Raw genomic sequence first — 16,235 nt, forward strand, 5'->3', positions numbered from 1 at the left:
TTCCTTTCCATTTCCACTGCTACCATATGAAATCAAAATACTAATGCTCCATGTCTGGATTTTTGCATGTCTGGTTTCTTAGCACCACTATTTTACAGAGAAGGAAATTGGGATATAGAAAAATTAAGTGATTTGTCCAAGTTTTTTAAATAGGAAAGACAGAGGGGGCAGCTAGGTAGCACAGTGGATAAAGCACCAGCCTTGAATTCAGGAGTGCCTGAGTTCAAATCCAGCCTCAGACACTTGACACTTACTAGCTGTGTGACCCTGGCAAGTCACTTAACCCTCATTGCCCAGCAAAAAACAAACAAACAAACAAATAAATAAGTAGGAAAGACAGAATTAAAACCCAAGTCCTTCACCTATAAATATATTGCCCTTGCCCTTTGTCTTAGTCTCTTTAAAAATTGCTTATTATTTCAAGACCCAGCTCAAATCCCACATCCTTTATAAAGTTGCCCCTGATTCTCCAGGCTGAAATGATGGAATGGAATGTGAAAGCACTTTTATTTATTTATTTTACATTTATTCCTTCCTTCATTTATTCATTTATTTGTTCATTCATTCATTTATTCAACCAACTATTTATTTATTTATTCATTGTTTGCTCATTTAGTTATTTATCTGTTCATTCACTTATTTATTTGCTTACTTACTAATTTATTTACTTTTTTTATTCATTCATTCATTCATTCATTCGTTTGTTTTGTGGGACAGTGAGGGAGGGTTAAGTGACTTGCCCAGGGTCACACAGCTAGTAAGTGTTTAGTGTCTAGTGTCACTTCCTGAATCCAGAGCTGGTGCTTTATCCACTGTGTCACCTAGCTGCCCCCCAGGAAAGTATTTGTTAAAGCACTATGTGCAAAGCACTGTGTTAAGTTTTAGAATACAAATAGAAAATCAAAACAGTCTCTACTTTCAGAAGATATTTCACATTGCCCTCTATTTTTTTTCTTTTTTTTTCTTTTTTTTTTCTTTTTTTTTTGCAGGGCAATGGGGGTTAAGTGACTTGCCCAGGGTCACACAGCTAGTAAGTGTCAAGTGTCTGAGGCTGGATTTGAACTCAGGTACTCCTGAATCCAAGGCCGATGCTTTATCCACTGCGCCACCTAGCTGCCCCTGCCCTCTATTTTTTCATTCATTTAGATTTGCTTTATTATGTCTTGATTTCTCATAAAGTCACTGGCTTCCATTTGTTCAATCCTCATTCTTAGGCAATTATTTTCATCAGAGAGCTTTTGTACCTCCTTTTCCATTTGGCCAATTTGACTTTTCAAGCTGTTGACTTTTTTCTCATGTCTTTCTGAATCACCCTCATTTCTTTATTTCTCTTTCCATCTTTTCCTCTACCTCTCTAACTTTATCTTCAAAGTCTTTTTTGAGCACCTCTATGGCCTGAGACCAATTCATATTTTTCTTGGAAGCTTTAGATATAGGGGCCCTGATGTTGACATCTTCCTCTGAGGGTGTACCTCGGTCTTCCTTGTTACTGAAGAAACTTTATATGGTCTTCACTCACCTTTCTCTTTCTGCTCATCTTTCCTTTCTTTTACTTGACTTTTAGCTCCTTAAAATAGGGCACTGTTTCCAGGCTGCACTATCCCAAGCTTCAGAAGTCCCAGGTGGTATGATTTAAGGAGGATCAGGTTCTTCACCTGCCTGCCTGTTCCCTGGTTCTAGATGACCCTGACCAACTTGCTAATCAACCAGCTTTGTGTGTTGTGGTTGTTAGCTCCAATGAGCCTGTTCCCTTCCCCCGCCTGGGCCACTACTACTCAGGCCTACTTCCTGGTTCTTGGAAGGGGTGCCCTGCCCAGGGCTCAGCCCACTCACCAGACTGTGAGCTTAGTTCCAGACAACACTGGCGATTCAACTGATTCAGAGACTCTGGGGGTCTCCTCTGGTGAGGCCTTCCTGGGACTGGATCTGTGTCAGGGTGACTGTGGGGTTGGACTTGACTCCTGTATCAGCACAGCAGCTCCCTCCTTCTGACCTTCCAAGCCATTCTTGGTTAGAAGATGATTTCAGCACATTCTTCTGTGAGTTTTGCTGCCCTGGGCATTTTCCTATGGCGTTATTTTCCAGTCTCTACTCTCAATGAGTTAACATTCTAACTGGGGAAACAACAAATAAAATATGGTTCACGTTAAGTTACTATTGTGCTATTTGGTTCATAGCAGATTAAAAGAACAGGTAGTCTGTAGGCAAGGAAAGTAGTGGGTTGGGTGGCAGGACCCAAAGGACCTTAGGGAGTAGTGGTAGGATAGATGGTCCCCTGCCCAGAAGACCATGGATCCAAGGATTAGAGTGGAATTAGGCTCTGGATTACATTCAGCAGAGATAAGGACGTGAGAATCAGTATCCAAATGACAGTGAGCATCTTGAGCCCAATTGACACTGGACAATGGTCCAATGAGAGTTAGTTGGGGAAGGGAAATATTCATGGTTTCCCTCGGTTGTAGGAGGTGATGCTACTCTGTCTTTCAGTAGTCTATCAGGTTGCAGGGCAGGGGAGGGGAAGCTAGGTGACTCAGTAGTTCATGGGCTGGACCTGAAGTTGGGAAGAACTGAATTCAAATTTGGCTTCAGACAGTTACTATTTGTGTGACCCTGGACAGCTTACTTAACCCTTACCTCCCTCAATCAGTTCATAAACACTCATTAAGTCCCTACCCTGTGCCAGGTTTCCTATAGAACATGAGATGCTACAGTTTCCCTAACTGTAAAATGGTAATAATAGTATCATCTACCTCCCAGGGTTCTTGTGAAGATCAAAAGAGATAATATTTGTAAATCATTTGACTCAGTGCCTGTCACATAACAGGTGCCACTGTGGTGTCTCATAGAAGCAGCTATTGGTTAACTTTATACTATAGCAATTCCTACTTGAATAATTATTAAGCAATAGCTTTTATACTGTCCTATCTCTTTACTTTTGTGTTGTCTTCAACTTTTATGCCAATATTTTATTGTTATTTAACTTTTTACATGTATGGCCTAACTCCCCACCCAGATTGTAAGCTTTATGAAGGTAGGAAGTATGTCTTACACCTCTTTGCATCTTTCACATTGCTTTGCACATGAAGATTTATTGATGTGATTTTGTCTTTAACAAGGTTTTTTTTTAATTATAGACTGATGTTATTGTAAATTCCATCCCTGTGGATCTTCATCTTGACAACGGACCACTTTCTCAGGCCTTATTGAGGAAAGCTGGCCCAGAACTCCAGGAAGAATTAAATACATTTGAAAAAATCTCAGTGAAAAAGGGCCATGTTCTCCTGACTAAAGGCTATAACCTGGGCTGCAGATATGTGCTCCATGTGGTGGCTCCTTCTTGGGATTGTGGAAAAGGAGATTCACGAGAGGTAGAGAAATGTTAAAGTTCTCAATCAACAAGCATTTATTAAGAACCTACTGTATGCCAGTCACTGTGCTAGATGCTGGAGATACAAAGACAAAAATTAGACAGTCCTTGCCCTCACGAGGTTACGTTCTATCAGGGGGAAAAACATGTACATGTGTAAATAAACACAAAATATACAGAAGGTAAATGAAAGGGAGGGAGGAAGAAAAGTTTGGAACTCAAAGTCTTACAAAAGTCAATGTTGAAAATTATTTTTACATGTAATGGGGGGAGGAATGAGATACTATTAAGTGGGGGGGGGGGAATGTGGAAGAGAGTAAATACAAAGTAATTTGAAGAGGAAGGGGCACCAGCAGCTAAGGCTCAAGAATATGTAAAAATTGTATTAATAACTGGTGCTAATCTGTGAACTTCTGACTGGCTAGTTATCTGACTGCTTTTAATTTAGTATGGGCCATTTATAAATTCCCACAACTGCTTCTCCCAAATTAATAAGAAATGGATTAGGAAGCCTCTAAGTAAATACCAGGGTTTATTTATATGGACCAATTTAGGAATAAGAGTACAGAAAAGTAAGATATACAACCTGAAACCTCAACCAACAAACTCTGCTGCTGCCTATCCCCCTGCCTGTCTCTCGCCTGAGGGTATGCTGGCCACTCTTTCCTCCTCACTGTCAGCCGCCCCTTTTACTGTCAGCCATGCCTGCAACTTTCTTAGTGTCTCCTTTCTCTGTAGCATCTCCCTCTTCTAAATTCTTTCTCTGTAGTGATGCCAGCTTCACCATAGTGACCCCTTCTCTCAGTCTCCTTTCTCTCCATCATTGCTTCATTTATGTCAATGGAATTGACCCTTTCTGAAGCTTGGTCAATAACAGCAAAGAGCATAAAGAGATAAGCCATTAGTAGTAATAGTAGTATCAAGTATTAGTGATGCTGATGGCTGTATTTTATTAGGGCAAGGAGGACATATGAGCTATAAGGAGAATGGCAGAGTCAATGGCACTCTGGTCATACATCTTTGGGGAGTTTTAACTTGTTCCCACCTTTATACCATTCTCCCCTTAAAAATTTTGGAGGGGCAGCTAGGTGGCACAGTGGATAAAGCACCAGCCCTGGATTCAGGAGGACCTGAGTTCAAATCTGGGGTCAGACACTTGACACTTACTAGCTGTGTGACCCTGGGCAAGTCACTTAACCTTCATTGCCTTGAAAAAAAGATGGAGTTCTCTGGAGGGTACTTTGTACTTTTCTTAATTACTCTGTTTCTTTTCTTTCTTTTTTCAGCTCTTTAACACTTGTTTATTTGCATATATTTAAAACTCTGCATTTCAATTTTTAAAAATCTTTTGAACACACACACAACACTCTTGTTCTCTCAGACATAGACAAGGTAACTCTGATTAACTGCATTTTGTAGTTTGCCAGGACCTTAGTACAGATTCAGACTTAATTCTGATAACTAGTTACTTTGGTCCCACTCAGTTTCTTCTTTCACCAACACGGAATTTCTTTTCATGTCTTCTGGACCAAAATTAATGAGATAGGTAGATGGAAAGGTAGCACATTGTGACCTCCATTCAGGGTCAGCAGTTTTGTTTCTTTCTTTTTTTTCCTGGTGATGTGAGACAGGCAACATCATCACTACCTCTAAGTTACCTAAGTTTAAGTATCGATTCCAGAAGGTAGTGTGTGAAGGATGTATCCTGCATCGAGCTCAGATAAAACTCTCTTGTTCAAGAGTTTCATTTTGAAGGTTGTAGGATTTTCTCTTGTATTTTTGGCTTCAGTTTAGACTTACTGAATTTATGAGTCTCAATCACATATGGTTTGTCAGACATTTTTGCCAATTAAGCAGTAATGAGTGGGGCTCACCAGTAAGTCAATCCTCTGAGGTGGCTGTTCTGAACCATTTTTTCTTCTTCCTTCCTTTTTCCTTCTAACTTCCTCAGTTCTTCACAAAACCAGTTACCAACCAGTTAGTCAGAATTATCAATAGTTTTGCATTTCTCTCTTCTTCCTCTTACCACCAGCTATTATATGTGTTATTCTCCATCACATACACATCCTTAGAGATCAACTGACAGCTACATGCCCCTGCAACCTTGGGAACACAGCAATTCCTCTTTTTGTAGCATGCGCCATTTCTGATGCTAGCCTCTGATTAACATGAAAATATTTGCTATTTTTCAGATCATGGAAAACATTATCAAAGAGTGCCTGGAAACTGCTGACTCCCTGTCTTTAAAATCAATCACTTTTCCAGCAATTGGAACAGGAAATTTGAGATTTCCAAAAACCCTTTTTGCAAAATTAATCCTATCTGAGGTGTTCAAATTCAGTAGTTCAGAACCTTTGAAGACTCTAAAAGAAGTGTGCTTTCTGTTGCATCCCAGTGATGTTGACAACATTAAGGTAATAGTGGAATTTTCTTGGAATTAAGTTGCCAAAATGGTTTTAAATCTATGCTTCTAGCAAAATTTAAAATGTATTTTCAACCTATTGATTTATATGCTTTTTTATCCTGAAGTAAGGTTATATTTGAGAGATGGCATTTATAAGGTATATAGATAAAAATATATTTAATAAATGTGTGTGAATATGTATATATAAATGTGTAAAGAGAGAAAGAGAAATTTTTGAAAACACTACCTCATAACTGCTTCAGGATAGAAAGGTACTTTCAAAGTGTGTGTTTACACATGTGTATATATGTATGTGTGTGTGTACGCTTTGCTATATATTGTATATACACATATGGGTATAAATATATGTATACACACATATATATTTGCATATATTCATACATATATACACACATTTCCAGTTTGAAAATATCACCTATCAAATAACCTTCAGAATGGAAAGAGAAATTTCATTCAAAATAACTATACAATATGTAAAATATTTGGTAGTCTACCTACCAAGACAGAGGAACTATATTAATATAATACAAAACACTCTTTTTCTTTTCTTTTCTTTTCTTTTTTTTTTGTGGGGCAATGAAGGTTAAGTGACTTGCCCAGGGTCACACAGCTAGTAAGTGTTAAGTGTCTGAGGCCAAATTTGAACTCAGGTCCTCCTGAATTCAGGACCAGTGCTTTAGCCACTGCGCCACCTAGCTGCCCCAAAACACTCTTTAATTGGAGGAATATTAATTATCCATGAGTAGGTTGTGCCAATAAAATGAAAATTATATTACCTCTTAAATTCATTTATGTGTTCAGTGCTACACCAAGCAGACTATAAAATGATTAGTTCGTAGAGCTTGAAAAAATAGTAATAAAATTCATTTCAAAGGACACAATGGAAAAAAAAAAGGAAGGATAGATGCCTAGCAGCACCAGAATTTAAACTAGGCTACAAATCAGTAATCAACAAAAGTATGTGGTACTAGTAAAAAAAATCAGAGCAGCTAAGTGGTGTGATGGATAGAGCACTGGGCTTGGAATCAGGGAGACTCATCTTCATGAGTTCAAATCTGGCCTCAGACACTTACCAGCTGTGTGACCCTGGGTAAGTCACTTAACCCTGTTTACCTCAGTTCCTCATCTATAAAATGAGCAGGAGAAGGAAATGGCCAAGCAAATTCCAAATGGAGTCACAAAGAATTGGACACACCTGAAACAAAACAACCAAAAAAAAAATAGAGAGGTTGACCAGTAGAACAGATGCAATAAACGTAATTATGCAATAAACAGAAACAGGCAAATAGAATAGCCATCTGGTCAACAAACCAAAAGACCCTAACTATTACGTTAAGATTTTGCTACTTGACAAAAACTTCTGAGACTACTAGAAAACAGTAGTCTAGAGATTTCTACTGGTAGAAATCAGGTTAAGACCTACACCTTATACCATACACCAAGAAAAGGTCTAAATTGATAGATGAAAGATATAAAAGGCACAATGTAAATAAATTAGAGAAATAAGGAATAAAATACTTTTCACAACTGTAGTTAGAGGAAGAGCTAAAGACCAAAGAAGAAAGAATGAACATATTGGATTACATAAAATTAAAAGGTGTTTGTGCAATCAAAGCCAATACTAGTTAAAATTTTAAAATGAAACAGGTAAGTGGGGGTGGGGAATCTTTGTAGCAAATTTCTCTGATGAAGGTCTTATATCCAAACAATATAAGTAAAGTATCCAAATACATAAGAACATAATGGTCAAAGGATTTGAATGGGCAATTCTGAAAGAATTTTCTGAAAGAAATCCAAACTACCAACAACCATATGAAAAAAAAATGTTCCAAGTCTTCCTTAAAGATTTTATTTAGGATCTTTAAATTATATGATCATAATATGTATATGTGTGTATGTATAGTTGTCTATAATTATATGATTATAAGTTAGGAATTTGAGGACCAGAGATGTTAAATTGTTTGTCAAAGGTCACACAGGAAGTAAGCCAAAAAAGTCACAAATCTAGCTCAGGTCTTCTGGCTTCAAATGCAGCACACTTTGGAATCAGATCCTGGTTCGGTTCCTTAACCACTAGCATCCTTTAGGATTTTTTATATGATCTATATCTTTTAGGAATTGAATTTCTATTGGTAATGTATAATTTTCATCACCAGCCATAGAAATATTTCCTTATCTTTATATTTAGAATTGTTACACTCAATAACTACCTTTCTTTTTCCAGGCATTTGAAAGAGAATTCACTAAATATATTGTTGGAGATACTACCAGTGACAGAGTTTCCAATACCAGTGATACCCAAGGTCTAGTAAAGCCATTTTCTTAAAAATTATTTACCATTGCTTAGTAATAATTTAGTGGTAGTCAGAATCCAGACAAATTCAATGGTTTATATGAAAAATAGAGAATACAGAGGATATAAAGTCATATATATTATTTCTAATCATATAAACTACTAGCTATGTAGAAAATGGATAGATAGATAAAGCATTTCTAAATCAAGTGTTTATTGTGTACCAGGCTCTACACTAAGTACTAGTCATTTTTATAGGTCATGTCAAATCAAGTTATCTGGACTGAGACAATTTTTTGAATGATATGGGATGAAAACAATATTTTTCTCAAACTGGTCCAAATCACTTCCATATAGATTAACTTAGACTCAACCAGTTAGATATTTCTGATTCATCTAATTTGATTATGCAGTTAATGATGGCCCAGATACTAGTTTAAAATATCTTTCAGCCAATAGAGCAGCTTTTATACCTAGATAATTAGAGGATTTGGAAAAGTAAAGCAGAGAGACTACCTAAAAGAGAAGAGGGAAGAGTAAGAGAGAGGCATACAACAAAACCTGATAATAATAGTCACAAAATCATATTTGGTACTTAATTTCTTTTTTTCCCCCTCAGATCTCGTTGACACTATTTCTAGCCCTGAATTGGGAGTATATGATTGCAAAATTGGACACATTACCTTCCAAGTTGCTTCTGGGGACATCACCAAGGAAGAGTCTGACGTTATTGTAAACTCAACAAATGAGACATTTGTCCTCAAAAATGGTATTTCATTTGAATAATTTACACTAATATACAATTATAATGCTGCATTGTATCATGAATCTATCATAGGGATGTAGTGTAATGGGGAACTGGCAAAACTAGTAGTATATATGACATAATCCTGGACATAATCCCTCTCAGATCAGGGCAAAGTACATAACTGGGTTTCTGCAGTGTTGCATTTGCCACAGCACTCACTGTCTTGCTCATATTGCTCCTCTCTAGTGGAATATAAGCTCCTTAGGGCAGGAACTGTTTATTTCTTCTTTTTGAAAAATAATTTTTATTATATCTTTTGTTTTTACATCACCTACATGTCCTCCTATAGCTTTCCCTTCACCTTCTGTGAGAGAAACCTCTCTATAATTAAAAAAAAATTTAAAGTAGAAAAAAAGTTTAGCAAAACTTGCTAATAATATTGAAAAAGTCTAACATTATACTGCGGTGTTCTAAACCGATGGTCCCCCACCTCTGCAAAGACATGGGAAGAGATGTTGGCTCATATCTCTTCCTTCAGGACAAGATTGGACATCATAATTTTGCAATTTTGATTATTTTGTTGTTATTGTTGTCTTTTCCATTTACACTGTAGTGGTCATTAGGTATATTGTTTCCCTGGTTCTGCTTACTTCACTTTGTATCAGTTTATGTCTTTCTATGCTTCTCTGTATTTTTCATATTAATAGTTTCTTATAGCACAGAAGCATTCTGTTACATTCATGTGCCACATTTAGCAATCCCCCAATAAATGGGCATCTATTGTGTTTCTGGCTCTCTGCTACCACAAAAAGTGCTGCAAGAAATATTTTCACATATATGCAACCTTGCTTTTTGCCCTGATTCCCTTGGAATATGTGTCTAACAGTGAAATCTTTGGGTCAAAGGATATAGAAATTTGAGTCAGTCAGGTTTTTTTAAAAAAATATATCATTCCAAACTACTTTCCAGAACGATTACACCAAATGATAACTCTACCAACAGTGCATCAGTGTGCCTATCTTTTTCTAGCCCTTCTAACATTGATTATTCACATCTTTCAACATTGATTATCCCTATCTTCTGTCATCCTTCCCAATTTTGAAGCATTGACTGCCATTTTGATTATTGTAAGTGTATTCTTTCGTATTTGAGTATTCTTTACTCTGATTGTTGACAACTATCATTTCCTCTTGAAAACTGCCTGTTCCTATCCTTTGACTTTTTAGCTCTTGAGGAAATTATCTCTTCAAGTGCAATAAAAGACTATGTTGATAATAATAGTAACTAGCATTTATATAACTCTTTAAGGTTTGCAAAACACTTTAGCTAAGTTAATTCATTTGTTCTTCACAACAATCCTGTGAGGTTGGTACCATTATTAACCCATTTTACATACAAGAAAACAGGCCCAGAGAAGTTAAGTGATTTGTTCAGGATTATACAGCTGGAGTGTGTCTGATGCAGGATTCAAATTCAGTTCTTCCTGCCTCCCAGTCCTCCATCTTATCCACTGTGCCACCTAGCAGCCTAAAATGTTTCCTGGCAATTTCAATCAGTGTTTAAAGCCATTCCCATGTTTGTGCTTTTTCTTCTATAGTAAGTCTGTTTCAGAAGCCAGGTGGTCCTCCTGCAGAACATCTGAAGCAGCTTCAGAGAGCTCCACCTATTTCACAGGATAAAAGCCCCACCCCCACCCCACCCAAATATCAGCAATGGCTAAATGCCAAGTGGTTGTAGCACCTGGACTAATGTCAAGTTTGTCTGCAAGTACCCCAGAATTTTATCCATCAGATTATACTTCTAATTATGTGTATTATATGTATATCCCACAAAGATGGATGTGATGGTTATACTACTCTTAGAGAATATGTACAGGAGTTTTTGTATGACCTTACAGAATAGCCAGGAAACTGAAACATCAATTTGCAGAGATTCTTGTTTTTGTTTTGTTTTTTGGTGGGGCAATGAGGGTCAAGTGACTTGCCCAGGGTCACACAGCTAGTAAGTTTCAAGTGTCTGAGGCCAGATTTGAGCTCAGGTCCTCCTGAATCTAGGGCCAGTGCTTTATCCACTGCACCACCTAGCTGCCCCACTGCAGGGACTTTTAATGGCTGGGTCACAACTGATGATGCTTTATAAGACTTGTGGAACTCATCTACCAACAAGCCACAACTGTACCAAACTTCGCTTACATAGAAGCACAGCTGTGTAATTATTTGTCTCATCATTTACCCATTAGTCCACAAAATAGAAATTTCTGGCAGTTAGTACTTATAAGATGTTGAACTGATATGAAAACAAAAATCAGGCTGCTAAAGGGCATGAAGCTACCAGAAAACAAATTCATTCCTTCGTACTCTTCTTGGGTGAATTTTACCTTAACCTAGAGATTAAGGGAACAAAGGGACAGGTTGCAAGAGCAGATATTCTTCAGGTTGCTCTTCGGGAATTACTGAATGCTCTTTTTTTCTAATCCTGTAGACAACAATTTAATCTGTGCAGTAAAACTACTGAAGTTGACAGGGTCAGTTTTTGAACATGAATGGAAGGAAAAAGAAAAGACATCTCTCTTTGGAAGAAATGATTCAGAGAATTGAAAATATTGTCCTAGATGCAAATTGCAGCAGAAATGTAAAACAGATGCTTTTGAAGCTAATAGAACTCTGATCAAGTAACTGGGGTAGAGTTCATGCCACCTCAACATAAAGATAAGCAACACCTGAAAATGATCCTAATTATTTTATGTATGAACCAACATTTTATAGATCTGATGTCATTCCTTTTACTGCTGCTGATTCAGATTATGAAGAAAAGCATTAGCAGTTACTTGACAGAGATAATTTCTTCCCAGATAATGAGGAAAATGGAACAGATTTATCAGGGGCTAGAGATCCATACTTGGGTGACATTGATGATGAGATGGACCCAGAACTAAGAAGAAGCCTATGAAAAATTTTACTTAGAATCAGAGTGTAAGAGAAAACAGTGAAGTTAGATGAAAAGATATTAGCTTTATAAAACAATTTAGGTATGGTGATTAGCAAAACAGAAGGAAGCAAGGAAACATGTCATATTTATACCAAATTAAGGATGTTGAGTTTGTTACTAAAATATGCAACTTTAATTTTGTTTAACAATATCTGCCACCCCAAAAAGTAAGCTTATTTCCTATCACTTAAATTGTATGTCATATATGCAAACTAAATACTACTTAGGATTATAGTAGTTGTTTACTTATGTCTGGCTCTTTGTGACTCCATTTGGGGTTTTCTAGGTAAAGACACTGTGGTGGTTTGCCATTTCCTTTTCCGGCTCATTTTACAGATGAGGAAACTGAGGCAAACAGGGTGAAGTGGCTTGCCCAGGGTCACACAGCTAATAAGTTTCTGAAGCTGGATTTGGACTCACTAAAATGAGTCTTCTTAATCTTTTTAATCCCAAGCATGATACTCTATCCACTGTACCACCTAGCTACTTACTACTTAGGTATTTTTTAAAAGTATTCATTTGTGGAAGAAAAAATTACAGCTAAAGCATGTTATAGGAGAAAGCTCAAACAACCAGAGTGCTTCTCTGATAAAAATTATTTCAAGAATAAAGCTGCTTTGGCAGATTTTTTTCCCCTTTCCTTTTTGGATCTGCAAGCTTAATTTTTTCACATAACCAACTTGATTATTCTCCAGAAAAGAACTGGAGCATTGTCTTTTGATTTAATTTATATGACTTCATTGGTTTTATTTTGTAGTATTGAAAATTTTGCACTTGGGAATTTTTTTTAAATTAATAAAGTATTTTATTTTTTTCCGTTACATGTAAAGATAGTTCTCAACTTTTGTTTATACAAGCTTTACAATTTCAGATTTTTCTCCCTCCCTCCCCTCCCTTCCCCCTCCCCTAGACAGCAGGTAATCTGATATAGGTTATATATATATATATATATATATATATATATATATATATATATACATATAATAACATTAATCCTATTTCTGCATTAGTCATGTTATAAGAGAAAAAATCAAAGCAATGATTAAAAACCTCAAAATAGAAAAAAACAACAGCAACAAAAACAAAAGAAATAGTATGGTTCATTCAGCATCTATACTCCGCAGTTCTTTTTTTTTTTTCCCCTTGGATTTGGAGATCCTCTTCCATCACGAGTTCCCTGGAACTCTTCTGTGCCATTGCATTGGTGAGAAGAATATAGTCCATCACAGTAGATCAACACTCAATGTTGATGATACTGTGTACAATATTCTTCTGGTTCTGCTCATCTCACTCATCATCAGCTCACGCAAGACCCTCCAGGTTTCTCTGAACTCCTCCTGCTCATCGTTTCTTACAGCACAATAGTATTCCATTGTATTCATATACCACAACTTGTCCAGCCATTCCCCAATTGATGGGCACCCCCTCAACTTCCAATTCCTTGCCACCACATAAAGAGCAGCTATAAATATTTTTGTACATGTGGGTCCCTTTCCCCTTTCCATGATTTCTTTGGGAAAAAGACCCAAAAGTGGTATTGCTGGGTCAAAGGGTATGTGCAGCTTTATCGCCCTTTGGGCATAATTCCAAATTGCTCTCCAGAATGGTTGGATCAGTTCACAGCTCCACCAACAATGGATTAGTGTTCCAATTTTCCCACACCTTCTCCAACGTTGATTATTTTCCTTTTTTGTCATTTTAGCCAATCTGATAGGTGTCAGGTGGTATCTCAGAGTTGTTTTTATTTGCATCTCTCTAATCATTAGAGATTTAGAGCATTTTTTCATATGGGAATAGATAGCTATGGTTTCTTCATCAGAAAACTGCCTGTTCATATCCTTTGACCATTTCTCAATTGGGGAATGACTTGGGTTCTTATAAATTTGATTTAGTTCCCTATATATTTTAGAGATGAGGCCTTTATCAGAAGTACTGGCCTCAAAAATTGTTTCTGCACTTGGGAATTTTAAAAGGTTTATTCACCTACTACTTATAGTTCCAATTTTCTTTTTCTTTATCATTTCTATAGTTTTTTCCCTAATAATCAGTCCTTTAATTTTAGTATGGTTCTATACTGTTCAATGACTTAAGTAAAATGCCTACCAAACTTGAACTTGTACTTACTTCCAACTTCCTAAAAGTAGTTTAAAAATTCCCCAAAACTTAAGTATAAAAATAGATTGTAAATATGCATGTAAACAGTTGCAGCTAAACAGAGGTAGCTTACAGGATCCACTTGGGAGACATGAACAAGAGTTGGTTTTGTCATTCAGCCAAAAGCAAGGAGAAAAACGATTTCCTGAAACTCTTGGTCATTTCATATTGCAGTGTGCATAGTAACCCTTTTCAAAGAGAATCACTATTGAAATAATTGAAGTTTATGCTCCAACATCTATTGCAGAAAATGAGAAGGTAAATAAGTTAGGACAAACCATGATTTCAGGGAACTGATAATGAAGCATGCTACTCACCTACTGACAGAGGTCTCAAGTTGCAAGATGAGACAGAAATTTTTAGGCATGTCCAGTGCGTAAATTTATTTTGTTTTCCTTTTCATGTTTGTTATAAGTGTTTTGTTTTTCTTTTCTTTTGGATGAGACTAGTGGTAGGGGGGAGAAAATAAGTACTTGTTAAATGAAAAAAAATTAAGGCAAAAATAAATCAATAAAGTTAAGACAGTGCAATGGATGATCTCTACAATACTTTCCATCTCTGGCATTATATGATTCTTTAATTTATGTTCATCCCTATTGTGTATTCTCTTATCTAGGAGTTTCTAAAGCCATTCTAGAAGCTGCTGGCCCAGCTGTGGAATCAGAGTGTGCTACATTAGGTATGGTATTAATGGTAATGTTATAGCCATAATCCAGTGCAAATGAAATAACTGGTAATGAGAGGAAGGGGATGTGAGAGAGGAGGGAAACAAGTCAGAAACCCTTTAAGAGACCATGTTCCATGGGAGAGGGGACCTGAAGGTGAGATCATAATAATTTTCCTTCAAAACATGAGTTAATCATATGCAAGTAGGCAATAACGACATGTAGTATGATTTGAAGCACTCACAAGGTTCCTTCTGTCTCCCATTTTCCCTACCAACCTATCAAAGTATCTAAAACTTTCACCATTAGAGGTTTTTCTTGAAGGTTAAGACATTATCTCTATAAATTGTCATCTTAAAAGGCATCAGACATTATTATATTTTCAGAGACTACAACAATATAAATATGTAAAGTCAATATGAAGAGGCAAGAAAAATCTAGCTAATTCCAATTGTCCCTGTAGGTACTATAATGTCAAAATTAAATGACACAGCTTTCTTTTCTGTTGACAAATCAACAAACTTAACTGGTTTGGGAGTAGTGTATTTTTGTGTGTGTGAGGCAATTGGGGTTAAGTGACTTGCCCAGGGTCACACAGCTAGTAAGTGTTAAGTGTCTGAGGCTGGATTTGAACTCAGGTACTCCTGACTCCAGGGCCGGTGCTCTATCCACTGCGCCATCTAGCTGCCCCCAGGAGTAGTGTATTTTTAAGGAGATGTGTTTGGGTGTTTGTTGGGAATATAACACAAAAAGTACAAATTAATATTTTTATGGCAAGTATGAAATCTTCCAATAAAAGATCCTTGGAGATATGTATAGTAACCAGATTACTTAGAGCTCTGCCACAGCCCTCCCTAGGTAGCCTCCCATGCTTTAGACTTTGTCTTTTCAAATGTGGCATGGTCATTGTTTTCAGATAATTGAAGTCTTCTTATTTGAAAGAGGAATGAGACATTCCATATACTTCCAGGGGGAAAAACTTGGACCAATGGGAAGAAGTTCATGCCATTAGATTGTGAGCTCCTTGAAGGCAAGGGCTGTCTTGTATTTCATTGTATCTAACTTATTGACTATGATTAAGACTATAAGATCATAGATTTAGTGATAGAGGAAGTTTTAGTAGTCATCTAGTCCAACTCCTTCATTTTAACAGATAAAAAAACCGAGAACCAGAAAGGTTAAATGATGCCCAAGGTTGCACAGGTAATGGCATAACCAGTAATTAAGCCCAAGTCCTCTGACTCCAAAGTCATTGTTCTTTCCACCATGCCAAGTTGCTAGAGGTTTGAGGGAGGAAAATGGATCATAAAATTATGGACATAAAGCTGGAAGGGACCTCAGACTCAATTTAGTCCCTCCCCTCTCATTTCCAGATGACTATGAGACCCAGAGAGGTTAAGTGATTTGTCCGAAGTCCCACAGTTAAGAAGTACCAGAAGTGGGATTTGAACCTAGATTCATTGAGTTCAGAGTCAGCACTGTTTCCAGTGTATCATATTGCAGGTGGTCCAAAAGAAACAAGAAAGAAATGAGTTACTTTATAAGTTAATTGGCTTTCAATAACTAGAGATGTTTAAGTAGAACATGGATAATGA

General features: G+C 36.9%; 1 protein-coding gene and 1 pseudogene across 3 annotated transcripts in view; both read left to right on the forward strand.

The window, feature by feature from the left end:
- The window catches only part of PARP14 (poly(ADP-ribose) polymerase family member 14), a 70,095-nt gene that overhangs the window by 35,852 nt on the left and 18,008 nt on the right, over positions 1-16,235 (forward strand). For all 3 annotated transcript variants that reach the window (XM_043996424.1, XM_043996425.1, XM_043996426.1), the window contains exons 7-11: positions 3,135-3,368; positions 5,560-5,781; positions 8,017-8,095; positions 8,705-8,854; positions 14,592-14,654. In XM_043996424.1, the coding sequence (XP_043852359.1) occupies positions 3,135-3,368; positions 5,560-5,781; positions 8,017-8,095; positions 8,705-8,854; positions 14,592-14,654 (748 nt within the window). The remainder of the gene's footprint in view (positions 1-3,134; positions 3,369-5,559; positions 5,782-8,016; positions 8,096-8,704; positions 8,855-14,591; positions 14,655-16,235) is intronic.
- Positions 10,546-11,822, forward strand: LOC122749866 (annotated as a pseudogene).

This window comes from Dromiciops gliroides, chromosome 3 (genome assembly GCF_019393635.1).
Source record: "Dromiciops gliroides isolate mDroGli1 chromosome 3, mDroGli1.pri, whole genome shotgun sequence".
In the NCBI taxonomy this organism is placed as follows: Eukaryota; Metazoa; Chordata; class Mammalia; order Microbiotheria; family Microbiotheriidae; genus Dromiciops; species Dromiciops gliroides.